Source organism: Orbicella faveolata, unplaced genomic scaffold, assembly GCF_042242905.1.
Source record: "Orbicella faveolata isolate gen_17 unplaced genomic scaffold, um_ofav_v1 contig_13, whole genome shotgun sequence".
NCBI classification, from domain to species: Eukaryota; Metazoa; Cnidaria; class Anthozoa; order Scleractinia; family Merulinidae; genus Orbicella; species Orbicella faveolata.
In genome coordinates this window covers 29,718,364-29,742,150 of record NW_028301540.1, presented here as the reverse complement: position 1 = coordinate 29,742,150, position 23,787 = coordinate 29,718,364, and the positions used below count along the sequence as shown (strand labels likewise).

The 23,787-nt window shown below is 40.3% G+C and overlaps 1 protein-coding gene across 2 annotated transcripts in view; it reads left to right on the top strand.

Moving 5' to 3' along the window:
• The window catches only part of LOC110055042 (uncharacterized), a 59,349-nt gene that overhangs the window by 7,217 nt on the left and 28,345 nt on the right, over positions 1 to 23,787 (top strand). The window contains exons 11-48 of one of the 2 annotated variants that reach the window (XM_089285347.1): positions 105 to 212; positions 1,841 to 1,885; positions 2,419 to 2,472; positions 3,615 to 3,659; positions 5,306 to 5,503; positions 6,275 to 6,328; positions 6,783 to 6,827; positions 7,091 to 7,144; positions 7,397 to 7,450; positions 7,579 to 7,632; positions 8,117 to 8,170; positions 9,366 to 9,419; positions 9,780 to 9,824; positions 10,312 to 10,365; positions 10,950 to 10,994; positions 11,409 to 11,462; positions 12,367 to 12,420; positions 13,216 to 13,269; positions 14,116 to 14,169; positions 14,715 to 14,768; positions 14,869 to 14,913; positions 15,504 to 15,548; positions 16,274 to 16,327; positions 17,109 to 17,162; positions 17,486 to 17,539; positions 17,829 to 17,882; positions 18,279 to 18,332; positions 19,001 to 19,054; positions 19,977 to 20,030; positions 20,423 to 20,476; positions 20,719 to 20,772; positions 21,010 to 21,063; positions 21,601 to 21,654; positions 22,123 to 22,176; positions 22,560 to 22,613; positions 22,966 to 23,019; positions 23,138 to 23,191; positions 23,647 to 23,700. In XM_089285347.1, coding sequence (XP_089141473.1) covers positions 105 to 212; positions 1,841 to 1,885; positions 2,419 to 2,472; positions 3,615 to 3,659; positions 5,306 to 5,503; positions 6,275 to 6,328; positions 6,783 to 6,827; positions 7,091 to 7,144; positions 7,397 to 7,450; positions 7,579 to 7,632; positions 8,117 to 8,170; positions 9,366 to 9,419; positions 9,780 to 9,824; positions 10,312 to 10,365; positions 10,950 to 10,994; positions 11,409 to 11,462; positions 12,367 to 12,420; positions 13,216 to 13,269; positions 14,116 to 14,169; positions 14,715 to 14,768; positions 14,869 to 14,913; positions 15,504 to 15,548; positions 16,274 to 16,327; positions 17,109 to 17,162; positions 17,486 to 17,539; positions 17,829 to 17,882; positions 18,279 to 18,332; positions 19,001 to 19,054; positions 19,977 to 20,030; positions 20,423 to 20,476; positions 20,719 to 20,772; positions 21,010 to 21,063; positions 21,601 to 21,654; positions 22,123 to 22,176; positions 22,560 to 22,613; positions 22,966 to 23,019; positions 23,138 to 23,191; positions 23,647 to 23,700 — 2,187 coding nt within the window. Of the gene's footprint in view, positions 1 to 104; positions 213 to 1,820; positions 1,886 to 2,418; positions 2,473 to 3,614; positions 3,660 to 5,305; positions 5,504 to 6,274; positions 6,329 to 6,782; positions 6,828 to 7,090; positions 7,145 to 7,396; positions 7,451 to 7,578; positions 7,633 to 8,116; positions 8,171 to 9,365; positions 9,420 to 9,779; positions 9,825 to 10,311; positions 10,366 to 10,949; positions 10,995 to 11,408; positions 11,463 to 12,366; positions 12,421 to 13,215; positions 13,270 to 14,115; positions 14,170 to 14,714; positions 14,769 to 14,868; positions 14,914 to 15,503; positions 15,549 to 16,273; positions 16,328 to 17,108; positions 17,163 to 17,485; positions 17,540 to 17,828; positions 17,883 to 18,278; positions 18,333 to 19,000; positions 19,055 to 19,976; positions 20,031 to 20,422; positions 20,477 to 20,718; positions 20,773 to 21,009; positions 21,064 to 21,600; positions 21,655 to 22,122; positions 22,177 to 22,559; positions 22,614 to 22,965; positions 23,020 to 23,137; positions 23,192 to 23,646; positions 23,701 to 23,787 lie in introns of those variants that run through there. The other variant, XM_089285348.1, reaches the window with a different exon arrangement.

Below are 23,787 nucleotides of genomic sequence, written 5' to 3'. Positions count from 1 at the left end.
TGAAAGTTCCAAGTAGAGGATTGGCGAGCACTGCCACGAACAATAGCTCCAAAGAAAAGTCGTTACGAAGGGTAATACAAACAATTGCTTACCTAACGTTTCAGGGTGCTGTTGGTGACTCTGGATACGATGGGATCCTGGGTCGGAACGGTCATCGAGGAAGGCGCGGTTCCCCGGGAGCTAAAGGTTTCCGTGGTGATGACGGAGATGAGGTGAGATTAGATTTTTATGGGCATCCCTTGTAAAGTGACCATTACGATGTACTTATTGATATTCGATAAGAGTAAGAAGCCTCAAAATAATTGTTCGGTTACTGGCGCAGAAAACATTAAAAAGTCGATTTTGAAGTGGTACAAACTGAAGAATTTTAAAACAGATGACAAACCGGGAACTTGAAACACTAAGGCAATATTTTAAGGTAAACCATTTCTGGCATAAAGAACCCACGGCCTATAGGTTGTATATACGAACAAAGTATCTTGACGTGCTCCTGAACAGTCTTATAAGTGCAATCATTAAAAACTAGATCATTGAAGAATGCATTTCGAGATTTTTCATTGGCTTAGCCATCATGGGTTATGAACCATTATACCATGCTCTACAAATGCGGTAAGCGTACGCGCGCTTGTTCGTGGAATAATTGTTAATTGTGCACCGGTACAAATAGCTTGAAGAACTTTAAAATATGATAAAGTTTTCAAGTTTTGATTACTGCCACGTTGACACATTTTTGTTCAGAGGCTTCGCCTTTCTCCAACCTTTCCTGATTTATATTATTTTTTTTATTCATTGACTTTTTCAGTCGTTGTGAGTAAATGAGTATCAATCAGTTTTAAGGAAACGTATCTGACCCTTTGCGCTCCATGGCACAGAAACCAAAGATACGCTGACCAGTACGATCAAATGATGGAACTCTCTTAGGCTGTTTTCACATGCACTTTGCGCCTGAGCGCTGGTGCATGGGGCCCGCCACAAAATAGTGTTGCGTTCAGACACTGGGTACTCCAAATACCCAAGTGACATTTAGTGCCCGAGTACAAGATTGAATCCTTGTACCCCGGCACGGGCGCTAGTGCCCGAATTCAGGTGTGATTACTTGGAAAAAAGGTGTGTGCACATTAGAGCTCGGCGAGCATCGGATTCGGGAATCGTGCTCAGGAACTAAGTGTGAACATAGCCTAAGTGATCTGCTTCATCAACTCTCGTTTGTTGATTGTGATCCGTTTAACCCGATTTTTTTGATAACTTCGGTCTTTCCTTGAATAATCGCGCCAAGAGAACATCAATCTCTTTTGTCGAACCCTTTAGTCCAAATGACTAGAACATTCGTCCCCGAGCTACTGTTTGAGGAAATATCTAACAGAAAATCCAATATCATCATCCGTCCTCGTTGCGCCATGGGAAGCATAGGACTTAATAAATAAATATTAGGCCCAGACTAAGGGAGGTGCTTTGGCCTCATGGTTAGTGCGCTCGTCTCCAGATCGAGTGGCCTGGGTTCGAACCCTGGCCGGGGATATTGTGTTGTATTCTTGGGCAAGACACTTTACTCTCACAGTGCCTCTCTCCACCCAGGGGTATAAATGGGTACCGGCGAATTTAATTAAATATTAAATACTCCTAGTTGCTTCGTGCTACATAAACCGGGACCACTTGGCACGTATTCAGACTTTACCTACCCTTGCCTACCAGACAACTAATCATTACATTTCAGTCACCTAAATAGTTAAACGTAGTTTAGCTGTAAGTTTTCATTGAATTAAGAGGGACTCAGGTAGCAACCCCTTCAGTTTATTTGTGTTCTGATGTTCCTTTAACAGTGACGTCTGCCTTCTACCAGGGATCTGCTGGACCGGACGGGACTCCAGGAATGGACGGTGGACAGGTCAGGAGTTCGAACACACCAAACCAGTTTGTTATTTCTTTGCTTAGTTGCCATTTTTTTCTGTCAATATTTAAGTTGCACATTTATTTCTCATGTGACATTTTCTAACATCACCCTGTGACAGCAGCCCTAATTAATTGCAAGAAATCGATAATTCCGTGATTTAAGTGTCCCTGTTGTCACACAGCTCTATTCACAACCGAATGAATAGAATCAAATTATTTCTTTTGCAGTTAAATGTAAGGCCTACGTCAAACATAGAACTTCACACGAGACGAACTAAATTGCAATTTCAGTAAATGCAAACAGGTGAAGCTCGACCATTGGTTCAAACGTCGAACTTAATTCGAATTAAGATCGACCAACTCGTTCTATCCGTTTACTTCAGACGGATAGAACGTATTGGGCGATCTTAATTCAGTCGGACGAACTCAGTTGAGTCATGAATTTGATTTGCTCAGTTTAGTTCGAATTCGTCTCATGTGAAGTTCGAGATTTGACCAGGCTTGAGTTAAATGAATCTATGTTTACAGGGCGATCCAGGACCTCAAGGGAAGGTGGGACTGGTAGGCTTCGCTGGTGCCCAGGTAAATCATGTGTCGCGGTAATAGCCTTGAATAGCTTGCTAACGTGGCGGAAAATGATGCTTGTATGGGAATCTGAATGTAGATAACAGTAGGGTGATAGTGATGAAATTTGAAAGCTAGGATGTCTTGGAGATCATACAGTAATGTTTTCTGTTCTTCGCATTGATCCCAGCAGATATTCAGCCCTCAATATTTGCCAAACAAAATGTTGTTGAAACTATTTGATGCTGGGCTCCAGTTTCAAAATAGCAGAAAAAATGACGAACTTGTCCGAACTGTCGAATGTAGAATTGTCACTTAACAATTTTCAACAATTTAAAGGATCATTTTGCAGAGCGTGCTAACGCTCCAATGACCCTCTCTGGAACGCACAAATCGTTTTCTTCGGTATGATGTTTAAAATCATGTTCAAATCAGAGGAAACTTCGCACTAATGATTCCTTTAACGTAGAACAATGTCAACAGTGTTAACAGTTCAAATAAGACAGGGGTGGCTGAGAGACTGCGTCTCTCTTTTGCTCGAAAATCTGTGGGGAATATAACCTAAAGAAGAACGCAACACCAGTGAGCAGTCGTTAGCGTGCGAGCGTGATGTGCGAAGTCGCGAGCCTCAAGTAGCGCGCTACTCGCGACTCGCAAGTCACGTTCACATTCACGCTCGCACGCTCACTTGGTTTGCGTTTTCAAGCGAAAGAGAGACTGCTCGCAATCTAGGCGGGACGGATTACCAACGACCAACTTGAGATTTTTAGGGTAAATGCGTCTCACTTGATGTCTCTTCGTCTTGGATAGCCTTCAATACAAAAACAAATATTTTTCTAAATATAAGCGTTAGGATAAGCAATCAACGTGAACTAAATTCCATGGGCCGAGTTGTTCGAAAGCCGCTTAACTATAACCCAGGATTTAAAGTCAACCAAAGCATTAATTTTGCTTGTATAAAATGTTTTTCACTGCTTATGTTTTGTGTGTTTTGAGATTATTAACTCAAAATAGAAGGCCAAACAATATAAACTGAGAAACTTAGCGAAAAGTTACAAAACTGAAAATAAAATTCTCGCTATTCCTGCGCTAGAGCAATCGGGCTTTGAGCATCCCTTCCAATTTCTCGCTCCATAAGGTGGTATTTTATTCCTCTCTAGGGAGGGCAAGGTAACCCAGGAGAAGAGGGAGACATCGGAACTGCGGTAAGTTCAAACGAGTCCAGTCGTAAACCTGCTTTATTTGATCCACGTTTTTATGCTGAGAAGCGTCTTACTATCCAACGATTTCAACCGGAGTCACATAATCGACACATAAGACGGTTTTCCACCAATGAGAACAACGAGTTTGGAGGAAAAGAATTTGAGTTGTTTCGGACAAATCAATTAAGAGCATTGTAAATGTTATCCTTTGGAACAGACGAGTTCAATTGCCCGCTAATTTCGCAAGAGGCGAGCGGAAAATAATTTGGTCTAAGAGTGTTTTGTCCCATCGCATACAGTTTGAGGAACCGACCACACTAATGCGTTTTAAAAGTATCCGTTTTCGTCTCAACGAAAACGAGGCAACATGTTTTCGACCACACTGGCGTCACTAATCCGTTTTCGTATGAAAACACACTTTTTGATGCGCTTTCACCTATCTTCCACACTAAACGACCGAAAACGCTGTTAGAAACAAGAGTATATGACGCTTTTTTCGACACCGTTTTTAAATGCCTCCATTTTCACGCACCTCTCCACACGAGAAACGGTGCGTTTTCAAAACGATGCATTTTCAAAAGGCTCCCCTTTTGAAACCGTTTTCGACAGCCTCCGTTTTCATCAGCGACCCGACCCCATTAATCCGTTTTCAAGAAGTTGCGTTTTTATACGAAAACGGATTAGTGGGGTCGGGGCCGGAATGGACGCTCGTTGTGCACTTAATCGAGTTCAAGTTTGTTTCGTCGCAAAGTTGCAGCCAATAAGCTCTGCAATGTTTTGTGGTTGGTTTTGAAATTATTTCTCTTACTACTTCTGCTGCGTTTAGAGTTGTCTTGCATGAGATTTAAATTTGTGATGTTTAAATAGTCCTTGCTCAGAGATGTTTTGAGCAAGAAGGCGGCATGCTCAGAGTGTCAGATTTACTTGTTGCTGGTTCGATATTGATTTGTAGCTGGACCGGACTTTGCAGTCGAGTTGTAACTACTTGTTTAGTGTCATCATGTTGCTGGACCATGAAAAGCAGTTTCGTAAAGAAGAATCTTTGTATAGAATATTTACCTTATTAGCATAAGCGATACAGTTTCTGTTGGAGCTACAAAAACATTAGTTCTGAATATTGAAAGGGCACAGCACGATTCAACTGTCCCAAGGAATTTGAAGGCGATGTACTGACTACTTTTTGTGCGACACGGGTTTAAAAAACTCAAAAGTTTACAAGAATGTATAAGCTCATTAGCGCTTTTCCCTCCCACAAAAATTTTTCTGATTTTGAAAGCCAATTTCTCCTCGAAAAGTACAGCCAAAGAACCAAAAATATCACCAATTAGTAAGTTTCACAGGTTCTATAAATGTTTGTAGTCACTTCGTGTCTAGCGTGATGCCTTCTCTACGCAGAATCGTATGTTTATGACGAAAAAGGTAGACAATGACATCAGCAAAGATTCGCCGATATTAATTGCCAGCCGATCAAGATCGTATTTTCCAACGATCAACAGCTAGTCGCACTGCTTCAGCGTGATTCGCGAAATAAAATCAGCAACAAACTCAGATTCTTTAGTTAACTCGCTCTCTGATTGGTAGGAAACTCCCAGGTGACCCCGGTTGAAGCCATTGCACTGTAATTTGCTATTATTTACCCTCTCCTCCAGGGTTCTAAAGGAGTAGAGGGCCCTCCTGGCATTCCAGGCCCACCTGGAGACCCAGGACCACCAGGCTACCTAGGCAAAAAAGGACCACAGGGTTACCAAGGAGAAAGGGGCTCTAGGGGCTCTCCAGGAGACCCGGGCCCGATCGGAAATAGCGGGGAAGACGGTATCCAAGGGGGCCCTGGCTTCGAAGGAGAAGAGGTAAGGGACGTCCTATGGTAGACCAATAAAACAGGAAGTGGAAATGATTGCTCTACATAATTTTCGTTGTGAATTTTACTGCTGTGATTAAGTTCCCAAAATGCATCGGACGAAGGTCAAATTTATCTCTTTTCATTGAACTGAACTTCTTTCGAAACCCTTCACCAGCATGTCCAGCTTTATCAGCTGAACTGACGTCTTTTCAAATGCCTAGATTTTTGTTAATTAGCTTGAGAGAATCTACTTTCTCAAATATTAATAGAAGAGATTTCCACTACATTTGAGTACATAGCACATGTGCTACCCGCCGTAAGCGCATAGAAACCACTTACGTTTTGAACCGGACAGCTCGCACACTCAGACAGTAGATTTACAATAGCCTACAGCATTTCCTAGCGGTCACTGAAATGTTCTCTTATGAAGACCACGAAGGAGCTCCATCGTATGGAATGCCATATCTCTAATTTCATCAGGGACGCTTCATCCTGCAGCGTTTTAAAGGAAGAGTTAAAATGCTTTCAGGTCTCTGGACCATATCCAATTTGGAAAAGAGGCTTGTTTAATTAGTTCTAAAAACCCTGATTTTCTATATTTTTAAGATTTTCTTTCTTTGTATAATTTTTGTTAGGTTGTATGGCAGGTCCGCATCAGCCCTAAGGTTGCCATATTCAGACCTACCTTATCAAAAAGTATATGTTTGTATGTAGCCTTAACTGTACACGGAATATGGAACAGATAACTAACGAGCCAGCTTGTGTTCTCTGTGTGCAGGGTGAGAGAGGTATCATTGGACCTGAAGGCAGTCAAGGAGCTGTTGGTGAAAGGGTAACACTGAATACCTGTATGCTATATAACATGTCAAACATGAAAGACCGTGTTTGACTACATTTCCAAACACTGAGAAGAGAGTTGAAAATATGACGCGTAGCCGAGTATTTTTGACAAAGTTCGAGGTGTTTGGATATTTGGTCTAATACTGTCTTGAGTGTTTGATATACCTTTTCAATCGAAACTAAAACTAAGGAAAAAACGGAAAAATAAAATCGTAAAAAATCTATGCTAATTAAGAACAGATATCCAAACACCGTCATGGTCGTGATTTGCTTTGTTTAAACTTGATTAATATTTAATGAGTTTGAGAACTAGAGATAGAGCATATAAAGCATGGGCAACTTAAAAGATTGCACCATCTAATTTAGTTCATCCTAGCCAGATATTAATTCAGATACTCGTGAGCAGATTATTCTTTACAAGAGTAACATTCATACTTTTGCTTTAGGGCAGTCCCGGTGATGCAGGACCGAGAGGGGGTGACGGCTCACCGGTAAGGCTCATTAGCTCGCTGGCTGCAGCAAAATATCAAAGTAGTTCCACAACGCGCGTGTGCCTACTGTGATTGTTTGTTTGTTTTTTTTTGCTCAATGTTTGTCAACATGTGTTGAGGTTTACAAAAAGCAGAATTTCTAGATGGAAGGCTTATTAAACAAGGGGAGGGGGGGGGATGGGGGCATGAGATTTGCTTGTAGATGGCAAAATGGTTAGTTCAGCAAGTGAGACTCTGTTAGTAAAGTTCATTCTGCTTTCCAGGGTCAATATGGAGCACCAGGAATTCGCGGGAGCCCTGGAAACAAGGGAAAACCTGTAAGTCTGCAACATCATCTATGTCCTCCTCCTTAAAATACTTTAAACGTTTTTATTATGCTATATTGGCCCATTGGTTGCCTGAAAGTAGCGCCCTCCGAACATAAAAAGGTCGGAATTCGTTACTTGCGAAACATTTTAAATCACGCTCAAATTATATCTACCTCTGGTCTGTGTACACCACCCCTGTCCTCCCCCCCCCCCCCGCTACTGTATACTATACACGGACGCACTATAACTTTGTTTCACCAGGGTAGACAGGGCCCGCAGGGAAGCCTGGGTATGCCTGGAGGGACTGGACCAAAGGTGAGTTAATTTAATCAAACTGCTAAGTAAAAGCATTTAGAATACACATCATTTCAATTAAACCTGGTCGGAAAATTTGTACTCGAATGATGCTGTAATTTGTATTCCTTTATTTGCCCCCCTTTTAGGGAAAACAAGGCCAGCCAGGAGCTAGGGGCCCGTTTGGTCAAGAGGGAGATCAGGTGAGCGGATTATTCCGTACACGCTCTACCCTGGTTTTCACTGTTCGGAGCTATCCGAGGGAACTGCTTAGGGAAGATTCCTACCGTTGAGTGGTCGGTAGAGAGGTGTTCACCTCTGTGAGACGTTTGCATTAGATAGATGTTCATTAAGGAGGCTAAGATGATCTGTAGAGATGATATCAAGTAAAATGTCGAATGATAACATCTAGAACGTACCGCTTCACTCAGATTAGCCAAGCGTCTTTCAACGCGGCACATATTGATATTCATTAGACCCCTCACAGAAGCTGACCTAGTGCAATCTTCTACATTTAACGACAACAATTGCAAGAACACTAACGTCCTCATAAAATTTAAATCCATTTGAGAGGAAATCATCGCATCATTCAGGATCACTGCATTATGGTATTTGAAGAATCTTCAAACTCAGTCGTCGCTTGGCATGTAACGGAAATCTTGATGGGCTTCTTGTTTAAACTCACAGGGAGTACCTGGTGGGCGTGGCCTAAACGGAAGAGATGGAACCACTGGAGTCACGGTAATAACAGTTTCTTTCCTTCAGTTAAACTCCTTGTTTGTGCTTGTTCTCCGCTTACATCTTTGTACATGTGTATTTTGTTTTTTTACTACTTCACACACGTGATCAATCAGAAACACTACATCAAAAAATTATCCTTTATTTAATTGGCGTGTACATTTTCAGCTTTCTTGACGTCTGATAGAATAACTACCAAATTAACTGACTCCGTTTCAACAAATTTCAACTAACAAAACTTTTCCTAAAATGAAAATAATGCTAACTCTTAAACTTTTTTATTCTAAGGGTTATATTCTTTCTTTAGTTGGAAATAATTAATTACAGACATTGTATCTTTTCCTATTATTGTCCCCATAGCTTTTATATAACGCATTTTTTATATTATTTTTTAAGGAAACGTTATGGGATTAACCTCGTGTTTCCTTTTCGGAATGTGTTTTACTTGTTTCGATCTGTTTTCCTTTCCACATCTAGAACAGACTTGTCTGTATGTAAAACGCAAAACTGATTTGTAAATCGTTTATATTAATGTTCAGCTAAAGGCGTTGGTATAATTTAACAATATTTACTGTTTATAAACATCTATGTTGCAATTTTTGTTGAATTAAGAAGAGGTCACGTAATATGCCATTTCCAAGATACCTTGGACCTCAGGAGCCCATCACTAGGAGAGTGCAACTCCCATTCTAAGCCTATGTCACGGCATTTTCACAGACAGATCTATTTTTAGGCGTCTTTTCCCCAAAATAGGTCAGTTCCGGTCTACATGAGCGCGCATCGGTAAGGAAAAAAATGGCGGCTCCAGGTGGACATGTCGACTTAATCTTCCGGTGAAATGATGACGTCAGTTAAAAATTAAATCCGTGCTTGTGATTGGTCACTGATGTTCCTGCAGGGGTCTGAATTCGCGGTAAATGTAAACTAAAAAATACATCGGTCTGTGAAAACGCTGTGACAGGAATATGGGGTAGTTGCTCCTAGTGATGGCCTCTCTTTCAAAACGAGTCTTTGTGCAAAACCTTTCTTATGAAAACGAGTTTGATTTGTATGAAAATGAACCTGTAAGCGGAGCTCATTTTTATGTGAATGGTTTGGCACGGAGATTCGTTTTGACCCAGAGGCAAAAGGCAACTCGAAAAATGGCCTATTTAAAATATATTTGTATCGGGTAAATAATCTCTGTCTGACTTTCCAGGGCCCAACAGGCTACCGTGGCAGAAGAGGAGCGCGCGGCCCCAAGGGAGCCAAAGTAAGTCACGTGTTCTAATGATGGGATATGTCGCATATTTCGGGCGCTTTCCATACGACCAAAAAATTCCGGTTTACATTTCCAGAAATTTTCGTTCCAATTGATTATTCTCCTGGAATTTTCGGTTGAATGGTTATCATTTTCGGAAATTAGGAAATTTTCCGGATTGTCTGGAAATTTTTCCTGGACATTTCGTTTACTTCTAATAAACGATTCCTCGAGTCAACATTTCAGGCTGGTGCTGGTTGATTACAAATACTGTTTAAAACAAACGTTGCGTTAGTTTTTTAGTATCGGTGTTGCACCTTTTCCCTCCTTCCTTCCCTTCGCTGTTAAATACCAGTTTTGATAATTTTATAGGGTGAGGCAGGGAGTGAAGGATCTCCAGGAGTATCCGGAGCCATGGTAAGCAGTTTCAACGATTCGATTTTCTTTGTCTCGGTTAATGGGAATGTCGTGACGTGTTTAAAACCCAGACTCTACCAGGGAAAATAGAGCGCTTTCACTCACAGCTATAGCGGCATGTTCAGACTGACAGTGCAGTTCATGAAACGGGATGGCAATGTAAACGGTTGAGAACAATGTTTAATATCGGTAAGATTTGTGTTATCGGAGGGCTAGTCGTACAGGCACTATTAACTATCACTATTAACACGAACTGATTAATGAAGGTGCGGTTTCTTAACTTGGGTAACATGTGACTTGTTGACAGTTTTAGAAATAGTTTGGGGTTCTGAAAACGGTAGTCTGCGTAGCAGACGTTTTCTTTCCATTTTCCAGGCGTGAATATCGAGCAAGATCGATTAAGATCGAGCAAGCAATTGCAAGCAAGCAAGCGAGCAAACGAGCGCGTTGGGGTGAATATATTTTCTTAAAATAATTTTTTTTTCAGGGTCCTCGCGGACGAGGCGGATCGCTTGGTAGAGGAGGGACTCCCGGAATACCAGTGAGTAACTTCATTTTCATGAAGGGTTTGTCTTAGTTTTGCAGTCTACAATATTTATCAAATATTCCACGAGCAAGCGTTGGATATGTGTTGGCTATAATCATCTCACGTCCAAAAAGCGCGAGTGGCGTGGAATAATTGTTTTATTAAAAGCCCCCCAAAATTTAGAAACCTAAACTGAAATATAAATAAGAATGCCCCCAAAAGTTACCAGTACGCTAGCGCTTACTATAGTTGTAGAGCACGGTATAATTGCTCATAGCCCATGATCGCTAAGCCAATGGAAACTCTTCAATGATCCAGTTTTTTTACAATTACAAGTATCCAGCTTTAGAAAGCACTCCAGCCATTATAAAGACCGACATGGGTCCAGAACAATGCTCTGAAAAATGACTTTGAAACGCAATGTAGTTGTATAGTGAAAATATTGCGATAGAAAGCGACGCTAGATATTTTTTCGTGAACTTAAAGTCTCAGTCCTAAATTACATAAAGTCTGTTACATTTTCAAATATATTTCTTGGGCTAGTTACAATGTTCTTGTGAGTATAAATTACACGGTCGGTTTTCTTTACTTCCCGTCAGGGAGAGCTAGGAGAGGATGGCTCGCCTGGAAAAGAAGGAAAACCCGTAAGTGAACGTCTATTCATTCTCACCAAATCACCCATGATAATTAAGGATTTACACTACGACTGATATTTGAAAATTATCTCAAAATTGTACGTGCCTTTCTGCGAGTGCAATTTCAAAGAATGTTCAAATATCACGAGTAGTGCAAATCCATAAGTGCTCGAGCTTTCATATGATCACTCATTAATTATATGACCGAGAAAGTTACGAAAGCGCGCGCGTTAATATGCACTGAATGCAAATTAAAAATTAACGATAAATTGGCCTGTTCTCAGCCGATCACGATGAAGTAATTTTCTCAGTCATACAATAAGCTCGGATATTTGTCCGTGGACATTTTAAGTGTATTGTATAGTGAAAATATTGCGCCTGATTTGAGTGAATTGATATTTTTTGTACGGATATTAATTTTAGGGTTTTGTTGGAGAAGCTGGACTAATGGGATTCACAGGGAAGAAGGGGCAAAGGGTAAGTGACTAAAATACACGTTAGCTCTTCTCTGAAATCTGAGTTAAGCGTAGTATTTCACAGATTTTGGTTGTCTTAGAACAAATCTCTTTCATTCAAAGAGCCAACAACTCTACATACAATTTAATTTTAGGCCTCACAAAGTTGATTTCTGACTGTCTTAACCAGGGAAAACCAAAACGGGTCGGGGAAAAATTACTCAAAACTTAACAGGGGTCTTTACAGAGTGAAAATAATACGGTTAACTCGAGATTTCTTTTAAAGCACAAAGAAAGGCTCCCTGGTTTTTAAATAAATCATCCCAACAGCAAACCATTAATGAGAATTTTCCTGTTGGCCTTGAGTCAAAGATTGAGTAGATGAGTAACTGTTGATCACGCTAAGCGTTAACAGAAAAAAACGTTATGAGTAGTTTCCATCATCTACAACACAGTTTTCTTACGAACATTTGCTGTAGTGTGAATCAATAGAAAAATCTTTATCTTTGCCTCATTAGCATAAGCGATACAGTTTCTAATGGAACTACAAAAACATTCCTTCTGAATATTGAATGGGCACAGCACGATTAACTGTCCCAAGGAATTTGAGCCTGATGTATGAAATACTTTTTGGGCAACGCTGGCTTAAAAACTCAAAATTTTACGAAGAGTATATGAGTTCATTAGCGCTTTTGCCACCCAGAAATTTTGCAGTTTCTGAAAGTCAATTTCTCCTCGAATGTTACACCCAAAGAGCCAAAAATGTCACTAATTACTAAGTTTCACAAGTTCTTTAAATGTTTGTAGTGAATTTGTGTTAAGTGATGACTTCTCTGCGCAAAGTCGTATGTGACGTCAGCCAAGAACCTCCACGATAACAGTACTAGTTGTGTCACTATTGGTGTATATTTTATTCTCTACTTCAGGGTCTCCAAGGGAAGCCTGGTGCTCCTGGTTTTCAGGGTCAAGGTGGACCAAAGGTGAATGATTGTTTTTTGATTGCGATTAACAACAACAGCGAACATGCTCGTTGCCGTTTTTTTCTTTTTTTTTTATCAAATGCTCATCATCAGAATAACACAGAGATGAAGAATCAGTGAAAATGTCCGTAGCATTTGTGAAATAAGTAGCCTGAGTAACAAAGCGGTGGTAACAAATTTTGGTTTTGGTTTACTAAAAAACAGAGCTCCATTTGTCCATGAACAGGAACATAGCTAACTTATAACCAGTGGGAACTCCTATATAAAAAGGACGGGGGTGCTCGTGTGAAATTTTGAAAAAAAACCCTAAGATACCAAGATCCTGTTTTGTGGGTGTGGCTTGAATGTTTTTTTTTTTCACCCCTAGGAGGTACCAGTTCTAAGGCAACACATAATCTCCTGTCATATTTTATTCGACTCAATACCCTAAAAGGTACCCAGAAAGCTCCTGCTGTGGACCTTTGGATGCTGAAAACCCTAAGAGCTACCAAAGCCGCTTTTTCAAGTCCTAAAAGATACTACGAGTACCCCCGTACTTTTATACGGGAGCCCCTCACGGGACGTATAAGATGTGTGGGATGAAAAGGAAGCATGCGAACTAGTGAGATCTACTCTGACTGGACGGAAGTTTGGCGATCCTTGCTTCTAGAAAAATACAACACCAATAACATGAAAAACGTTCAGTCAAAATATACAGAAACGTCTTAATATCTGGACACTACCTGATCACGAGCTCGTTATATCGCACTCGTACAGATGTTAGTGTGAAACTGTAAATGAATATTCTCTGTTCAGGGAAACAGAGGGCCACTAGGCGAAGCTGGAAAACCAGGAAACGTCGGACCTGTGGTATGGAAGAATTACAAGTTGAAGCACATTGTAGACTTCTAGCAGCAAACAAACAAATAAGAGCAACTACAACAAAAACATTATTTTACCCCAGAGTTAGAAATTACAATGTTTTGCTAGAGTAAACACAAAAGTGATAGGGGTGCTGGCTACCCGAAATGACGTAAGAGGTAAAAATGCCAAGTAGTCAGTTAAAAGAAAAGATATTTACATGTTTAGGTCAGGGTGCACAAACAAACAAACAAACAAACATAGACAAAAACACAAAATAATAGAAATAGACAAAGTTAAGCTAATTACCAGTAGACTTAAACCCCGGCCAAACAATCGCAACATGTCAACGCAACATATCGTAACATTGTTGGGCGCAACATGTTGCACCGTGTTGCGATGTGTTGAGACATGGTGGGTGTTGTTGGCTCAAATTTGACCATTTTCAAACTTGAGCCAACAACACCAAACATGTCGCAACACATCGCAACACGGTGGCCAAACGCACGCAACATGTTGCGCCCAACAATGTTGCGATATGTTGCGTTGACATGTTGCGATCGTTTGGCCGGAGATTGAAAATGCTAAGCCAACGATGTTGGGATATGTTGTTGTGAAAAGTTGTGATCGTTTGGTCGGGGCGAGTTCTTACATTGCAAAACGGTATTTATATCCAGGAAGAACGGTGGAGGATAATTGTATATAGTTTGAAGCTTCTTGTGTTGTATTGAAAGTATTAGTCACGACCAATGTCTTATAATCTTAGAAGAGTTTTTCTGCTACATTTAATTATGTTAAGGGTGAGATAGACTGGTGACAACTGATAGGGATAACAATAACAGTCTTACACTTTAGGGACGCGCGGGACCTGGTGGTGAAAACGGAGAACAAGGGCTCACTGGAGATGTGGTAAGAAATGTTGACCTAAATTAAAACAAATACTTCATCCAGTTTCTTTAACAGTCACTATATAAATAGAACGGGGACGCTCGTCGTACATTTTAAAAATAACCCCTAAGATGTACCAAGATAATGGTTTGTGGGCGTGGCTTGAATTTTTTTTATCACCCCTAAGAGGTACCGATTCTAAAACAACACACTACCTCCTGTCATAACACAACATAACACAATACCCTAAAAGGTACTGAAAAGCTCCGGTGTGGACCTTTTGAGACTGAACACCCCAGGAGGTACCAAAAACACTTTTTTAACCCCTAAAAGGTACGACGAGACGACGAGCATCCCCGTCCTTTATTATGGGGGGCCCCCGGGTTCGAAGTTCATCAGAATATGCTGCGCTGCGAGTCGTATTTTCAACTCTCTTCTTGGGCTTGGAAATGTGATAAAACACTATCACATATAATTTCACGATCAGGTTAACTCCTACATAAAGTTCTTGTGTATTTACATACTTGTTTTCTGAGCCGTGTATTGTACTTTTATCCACTTGAAAGGGCGAAATAGGTTCTGTTGGAGATATAGGAGAACGAGGTGAACAGGGCAAAATAGTAAGTAGTCAAAAATTATGGATTGTTTAGTATATGTAGTACTGGTTTCTAAACCACATGAGCTCTTTACAAATGTGCGAGCTATTTAATTCTCTTTCAGGGTTTAAAGGGCGATCGAGGTGAATATGGTATTCCTGGAAAAGAGGTAGGGCTTTTACTTTGGAGAATGAAATATGGCTAACTTATTTCGCAAAAGAAGAAATGTAAAATGCTTGTCTTAATCTACCACTTCCAGGCTTAAGAATGCAAATTGTTATTGTTATTTTTGCCATAAAAGTAATAAAAAAAATTACAATATTTAGAGAGGAAGCCAGATCAGCCTGAGCTGGTTTTCATGCGGGTCTTATATTCTGGTCGAATTGGAATTTGTAAATTTTTGTTTTTCGTGAAGCGAGGAAAACCAGAGAACCCGGAGAAAAACTCTCAGAGCAAGGCGAGAAACAACAACAGACTCAACCTACATTTGGCACTGGGCCGGAATCGAACCCGGACCACATTGGTGGGAGGCGAGCGCTCTCACCACCGCGCCATCCCTGTTCCACATACCATGATCAGACGATAACTATGATGATGAAATTGAAAGGTTGCCCCATGTATCCAATTTGTAAGCTGATTTGATGTGGATCAGTTTACCTTCGTCTAGTGGAAAAATGCGAGGCTGTTACATGAGTCACGACCCAATCAAATGCACTGAGAAACAAAACCAGCTTAAATATCGTATCGATTACCTTACAGGGAAATGCTGGTCTTCCTGGTAAAAACGGCGCGGCAGGTGAAAGGGTACGTAAAGCTCTTTAGGTTTAGCACAGTTGAATAGAGATCTTCTAGATTTGTTTGTAGTAGGGGAAATTCTGGGCGCAGTCAAGCCAGCGAACGATATACGTTATCGCAGTCTTTGTTGGATTGCAAAATAGTGCAAAAATACTCTGGCAGAGCCACAGGAAGTCCTAGTAACATCCCGGGGGAACTCCCATATAAAAAGAACTGGGGTACTCGTCATACCTTTTAGCCTCTTAGGGTGTTCAGCCTGAAAGGTCCATAGCGAGAGCTTCTGAGGTATCTGTTAAGCACTGCTGAGCCGAAAAACGTCTGACAGGAGGTAATGTGATGTTTTAGAATGGGTACCTATTAGGGGGAAAAAAAGTTGGAACCATCCCCCCCCCCCCCCCCACAAAACAGGATCTTGGTACCTCTTAGGGGTTCTTTGTAAAATTTCTGACGAGCACCCCCGTCTTTTTTATATGGGAGTCCCCCAGGGAGTAACATGCTAATGTAATCCTTATTACCACAGCCTTGGAATTGGGATTGTTAAATTTTATCATTTCTGGATGAAATCGCTCTTAGGCGCCGGAAAAACATGTAGTAATATTTTTACTTTTCAATTGAACTGCCAAAATATTTTCCCCCCGGAATCAGTTATTTAGGGCGAGGTTATTACGTAATAATAAGGTAATGTGATTGTTGATTCTTTAATGCTGATATTCATGATCTTTAAACTTCTTCAGGGTGACGTTGGTCCACAGGGTGCTCAAGGAAACATCGGAAGACCAGGAAATATGGTAAGACTTGATGTATACACGAAATATATCCTAGTTACAAAATGGTTTCAAGTGGCATACGGTGAAATACCATTCGAGAGTAACTTAATTTTCATGTATAAATCTGACTAGTTATGGAATATCACACGATTCACTTGTAGTTTCTCGGTGTACGCACGAGCCTTAGCGCGACTTTGTATACCAAGAAAATACAAGTGGCAAGTGGGATATTCCATGGTATACCACAAGAGAGCGTTGTATAACTATTTTATATCATGCCATAGAAAATACAGTGGCGAACACAATCAATGCGACATATGCGTGGTACATGATGGGAAGGCTGGATGTAGTACCGTCGAGTATACAACGGCTTTCCTGTATTCTGATTGGCTGTATGAAGTTTTCTATGGCATGATATGGTATTAACACGAGTAGCAAGTATGTATTCGACGAAAAGTCAAGATACGCCTGAGATATTCACCGCAAGCCTCGAGAAAACATGTATGTATGTCAGCCACTTAGCTCGATTAGCCTTAGCTATTTCTAAGTGGCTGTGCTCTGTTTTTCATTGTTATTTTTTCACATTGCATGTATTTATTTTTATTGTAAAATTTTTTGGGCACGAAATAAAGATTGTTGTTGTTGTTGTTGTTGTTGTCGTAATCTTGTTAGTTAGTCAGTCAGTCAGTCAGTCAGTCAGTCAGACAGTCAGTCAGTCAGTCAGTCTGTCAGTCTGTCATTCTGTCAGCCAGCCAGTCAGCCAGTCAGTCATGTCATGTCATTTCTCTCTTATTGTTTGTAGGGACCGCCTGGACCTGTGGGATTAATAGGTCAGGACGGAGGACAAGGTCCAAGGGTGAGAAAAGATTTGCATTTGTTGTTTCATTTATTTTACTTCGGCATAACCGACGACATATGTTCATCTCTGTAACGCCAATATTGCTAATACTATGATGTCTTGCAAGGTCACTTGGAAGTTTTAAAAACTTTCCAGAAAATATCTAATGGGCAATTCCCTCGTGAGACGTGCCTGCAGGAGAATCACGGTAGTTGTAGTCATTAAAACAATTATCCATTCCAAGATGATGAAAACAAGTACCATGATTCCCTCAAGGTTCGTCTCATACAGGAAATTGCCCGTCGTCCCGAACTATTTAATTATTTATGTATTACTCTCAGGGTGCTATAGGAGCCGCGGGACAGCTGGGAGAGCGTGGAGGGAAAGGAGAAATGGTAATGTCTTTTTTTCCGAATCATTAATTGTGTTTTTCCGTTATTCGCTGCCACTAAAAGCTGGAAGCACTTAGAAGGCTTTACCTTATCTTATCTCGTAACACCATAAAGCTATTTATCTATCTATATTTGCCAACACTACCTCGCTTAATTTAGTTTTTTTTTACGGAGGAGTTAAACGGGTGTTAAGGGCCACTCATCTCTGACGTTTGTTGAAACAAAGCTTGGCATGTCTGTGTTATGTTCGGAGTAGTTTCATGATAAGTTGTTACTGTTGTACTCGTTCCAGGGACTTGTGGGTTCCGCTGGCAGGCCAGGCCAACCAGGAACTAGAGGACAGAAGGTCAGAGTGTACTTTAGCCGTTTTAAAGTAGAAGTACAAATAATATATTCATTTAATTAAGATGTTAGACTGAAACTCAGAAAGCTCTAAACGAATTGTTAGTTATAATCTACAGTCTGAGTAACAAGATAAGTTAAGGTTGGTAATACCAATACCTAATTTAAAATTCGTCCACGTTTGTAAAGACTGACCTGCAAAAAAAAAATTGAGAAAAGGTATTATTCCTTGTTAGAGCGGGTTTACAAAGAAAGCATAAAGCCGAGAGAACACGAACCCACTCTACCCCCTTACGGCAGGTCACACTTGGTCTTAACTTGATTACTTTCTACTGTCAATATACCGCTCTACTTTAATTTTCTTCCATTGTTATTAACATGTTTAAGTTGTTAATTTTAGGGAGCAAGAGGTGAAAATGGAAAGCAAGGGGAAACCGGTGACCAAGGAAACAGGGTAACCTCTTATTTATTAATGTGCTTGACTATGTTCTTTCGGATGAACTTGATAAAGATATTTAAACAGGGTGCCCACTTCACAAGTATTGTTTTCAGTGGTTCGTGTAAAATAAATATGCTAAGATAAAAAGTACTAAACAGCTGGGTTTAGGGCTCAGGTCAAACGTCAAACTTCACATAACACGAACTAAACTGCAATTTGAGTCGATCGAAACGGGTAAAGCTCGACCGTTGGGTCAAACGTCGAACTTAATTAAATTTAGATCGACCAACAAGTTCTATCCGTCCGAAGCAAACGGATGAAACGTGTTCGGATTAACTCAGTCAAACGTCAAACTTATGAGGAACTTAATTCACTTAGTTTAGTTCGTCTCATGTATAGTCCGACGTTTGGCCTAACCCTATACAGAAATCTTAACTAAACACAAAGCTAAATCGAAAATTACGATACAAAAACCCAATAAGTGCAGTTGTATATGTAAGCAGTCGGTACTCGAGATCGTTAAAAACGTTCCTATATGTAAAGAGAAGGCAGGGAACTTACAGACGTAGAATGTTTCAGTCCCCCCCCCCCCCTTGCAAATAGAAACTCCTTCTTGCAGTCCCTTAACAGCTGAGGATGCTTTCTTGTGTTAAGTTATGTTCATGGTGCTGTTATGCTTTCAGGGACAGCCAGGTGATAATGGTTTAGCGGGATTGCACGGAACTCAAGGAAAGACGGTACGACCAGATATTCAACACCATGTGTAAATTTGTATGTCAATGATTGTAGGTAGGTAAGGTTAAGTCTGCATAGGCCAAGTGGCTCATCAGGCTGGAGCTTATCCCGGTTTCCGTAGCATAAAGCGACTAGGAGTATTTCTACTCCCCCTAAATGGATGCTAGTCTATTGCAGGGTTGCCCCCAGCATTAAATTCGCTGGTATCCATTTGTACACCTGGGTGGAGACAAGCACTGTGAGATTGAAGTGCCTTGCCCAAGAACACGACACAATGTCCCCTGGCTGGGCTCGAAACCGGACCACTCGATCTGGAGACGAGTGCACCAACCATGAGGCCATCGCGCCTCTCACCATGATTGTACATTTCTATTATCGGGAGAAACTGGAAATGAGTCAACACGAACTGATGATATAACACAGCCGAGTCTTGAGCACGCGCGAGTAGAACTCCATACCTTACAAAACATTGTAAACCTACAGTCCTGCTCTGAAATGTTGGCTTTTCCGTCCGTACCTTCGTATATAACGCTCTCCCTAAGATGCTCGGCACCTTTTAGACAACTTTAGGATTTCGAGCAATTTACTCTTTAATTTTGGCCCGGAATTTCATATCACATATGAAATTACAATATTGCCTTGGCAACGTTTGGTACGAGCTTTCTCAATAAAATAAACAAGTCAAAAGCCCACAACTGTAACCGTAATTTGTCAACCACGATATTAAAAGGTAATCAAATGGTATGCTCATAAAATTAGAAAATAATTTCGCTTACGTTTTGTCAAAATTCTAATTCTAATTTCCCTCACCTGAAGGTTCGGGAAATTATTAGAATTTTGACAAGACGCACGTGAAATTCTTTGCTTATTTCACTCGTCACCATTTGATTACCCATACTTATTAACCGTGCCTCTCCGTTTTAGGGAGAAAAAGGAGATACAGGAATAAAAGGTCGTACAGGCTACGGAGGTCAAACGGTGAGAGAGAATGATTCACTGAGGTGAATGCTAACAGCATTCTCACAGCTGGTTGCTGGCTATTTATCCAAACCAACTCTGTTGATTTAAATCACACGACTTTACTGGCTTTGTTCTCAATTCTCTCTGCAGCTTCTCTCTCGATTATCTCCTTAAGCTGACTTCATGTCAGTGCCGTTTAAGTGATGATGTTCTTTAATAGATCCTTAATTCTAACTTTAATGCAGTAAATAGTTCCTTTTCTAGATGTCCCCAATTAGTATAGGGTTTCACCCTCAGCTATTTTACCTAGACAAGTTAATCAAGTTGTTGTTGTAATTTCATTTCCTGTCTCCTTGGAAATGCATAGAGTTGTAAGGAGAAAGTAGCTGTCGTTTGTACTTATTACCCAGGGTCCCACGGGAGTGATAGGATTGCAGGGACCAATAGGACTTCAAGGAGTCAAAGTAAGAAAACCTTCTTGTTTATTGTTTAATCTTTGACTTCGATCCACTGTGCTGTTTGTAAGTAATAACCAAAACTGATATTTTGAAAGCTGGATTTGAAAACAACGTGCACCTCGTTTAGATTAAAGTGAGTGTTGTTCAGAGAGTCCCCACCTTTCCTCCTTGTACTTCTTGTACTTCAAACCTCAAAGAAGACCTGTATTTGTGTGCCAATACTTTTTATCACTGTGACTGAAATTCAGGGTCCAAGTGGAGAAGATGGAACTTTGGGTGAAGGAGGAGAACCAGGAGAACAGGTTACAATTATTTCTTTGCTTACTTGACACAACTCCTTACGTGAACACAGTTCTAAAATAACTGAATTGTGCGAAAGAATTTATAATGTCAGTAACCAGAAACATATTCGTAACGTCATATAGAGCAATTCAAATCTGAAATGCACTAGTACTAGTGTACTAATTATTAAACAAGGTACAAATGTAATAATGTTAATAATTAATTACAGTGGTTTTATTGTGTTTTTGTTTTGTCAGGGAAGTGCAGGACCAACTGGTGGAAAGGGAGAAACTGGTAGTAGAGGTCAAGAGGTTTGTAATGACAACAAAATAAAGAAATATAAGATTAAGTTTCCAGGAACGCCTAACACCTCTTAAATCTATGGCAAACGGCTTCACGTTCTCCCTCGCTTGTATTAAAGCTCAGAAAATATTTATTCTTTTTTATTGTTATATTTATTTGGCGAGTTACTCGATAGAATAGCCAAATCAAACGACTAGCATAGCTCGACATATCTTGCGCAAATTCTGAAATAACATTGTACACGAACAAAATATGTTTGGTAGCAGCTGGCAGCTATGATGGACAGGTTCGGTAAATACTTGTATGTGCTCAATTAACTGAACCTCCTTAGTCAAAATGCTACTTCTCGTCAACAAGGCTGTTGTACTAGCGCTCAGATCCGACATATCTTGACCTTGATCTACCGTATATGGCGGCTTGGATATGCTTTACAGGTTCAGGAAGTATCAAAATGTGGCCTGAAATGCCTTCATGTCTGATGTCATATGGCACTGAAAGTCAATCCTAAAATTTGCTTTATGTGTTCCTTTCTTTTCTTTCAACAGGGCGTGTCAGGACTCCCTGGAGCTAAGGGGATTCCGGGAGAGACTGGACAATTGGTAAGAACCTTTGGAGAGCTTGGATAAGACTTATATCAGTTCAGACAGTACGCGGTTGCGCGGTTGCGTTCTAACTTGTGACAAGAGACGTTGATCATGGTTTCTTACTTCTGAAGGTTAAAAGGGTTGCTTAAATTTTCAAGTTCGTCGTTTGTAATCCGTGTCAATCTTCTCCATCCTTAACCATCCTTGTTCCTTTATGGTTTATTATTATCTCTTTGGTGTTTTTCTATCGTAGTAAACAACTATTTCCAGTTTTCCTTCAATGTAAAGGTAATTTTGTACGTAACTCAAAATACCGATATGTCAGGAACCTGAAGGGCGAGAATTTCTAAGATGTGTTAAAATATCTGACGACGTGGATATGTTAATGGTGATAACCATGGAAGATATATCACGATATTCACCCTTGATTTTCTTAATAGATTCTTTTATGGCCTTTACCTTCAAAAGTATTTTCTATTTCAGGGCGATCCTGGATCTAAAGGAATTTCTGGCGTGCCGGGACAAAATGGGTTGAAGGTAAACGACGTGTTTTATCGTTTGAGATTGAACGAGTGAAAAAAATGGACTTGAGGTAATAGGGTAAGCAGACTTATTGCTTGTTATCGAACGAGTACGAGTACAAAAAGTCACATCTATCTTTACAATCCCAGTTATAACCCCTAATATGTTTCTGGAAATTAAGCCAGCCAACCTCCATTTCACTGCCCGCACGGAATGTTAACTATGTTAACTATCAAAGTACGATATATAACATCTTCCGATGATGCCCCCCTATTAATTATATGGTATTAGAGTTTTAGTACTGATTGATTATATAATTACTTATTTTCCTTTATCTTATTGCTTACGTACTTATATATAATTAATTAATTAATTAATGAATTTGGTCACATTGACAGGGATCTGCCGGTGATGTTGGTACTCCAGGTTCCAAAGGTGAATCAGGATTTCCCGTAAGTTCCTGTGCACGTGCCAGTCCTGTCGGTAATAAACTATCCTGTCATGTGACTTTTCTCCTGTCGTCAATAAGCTCTCCTGTCATGTGACAGTTCTTCTCTCGGCAATAACCTCCCTTGCCAAGTGAACAATCTGCCGTCGACGTTTAGTTCACGTGATCAGTATGGCAATGCTTCCGTCGGGATATCCTGCAAATTCAAATGTTACGTCAAATATGATGATATTTCTGACGGCAAGTCTTTTTGTATTTAACACGTTCACCAGAGTACAAGTCTCTTCTGTTTTTTAGTTGTATCGGCGGATGTTTCTTTATATCTTTTAACGTAAATTGTTTGGGTTTAATTTTAGGGCTCTGTTGGCTCAGTTGGGAACCCTGGTTCGGCAGGACAAAACGGTGTCCAGGTAGGAATATGGCAATACTATTGTTATGTTTACCCGGTCAGGTTGATAACCAAAACGTCTACGAAAGTCATCATGCAGTTCGTGTTGAGAACCATAAGTGCCATATTTACTTCAACAGGGCCCTGCGGGGGTACCCGGCTCAGTTGGACCCTCTGGCAATAAAGGACCAATTGTGAGTTATCTTTCTTTGTTTTCTTGCCATCTGTCGTTACGGTACCGCTGTATTATTATTAATAATAATAATCAACTTTATTTATAGAGGGTAACACAAAATAGAAGTTTTAGTCTTAGCTTTAGTGTCAGAATTATATCTTGCTTTAATTATAGGGAAATTAATCAACACCCCTGGAGTTAGATTATCAAAATTATGGAATTTCTCAATTTGAATGTTTTAACTTCGTATGGTCAACGAAGTTATTAAAACTAAACTAATTAAAGTTTCTGAGAAGTTACATCATGATATTGGTCCAATATGAAATTAAAAACGAAATTAGGAACTGTAAGACGAAGAAACCACTAGATCAATAACGCGTTTGCAAAGGGTTTGCGGCTGAATTCCTTGGAATTTTAGGGTAAATAGATGAAGACGTATAATTGTTATGAACTTTAAACTTTTTATCCTCTTAGGGACTGATTGGTGGCCGAGGATCAGCTGGAAAGATTGGGAATCAGGGATCAAAGGTTTGGCAAACTGTTGCCTGTTGAGTTTGAGCGCTCTGTAGTGTACTGTATTGTCATATATCGACTACTGATATGGGTTGTACCAGT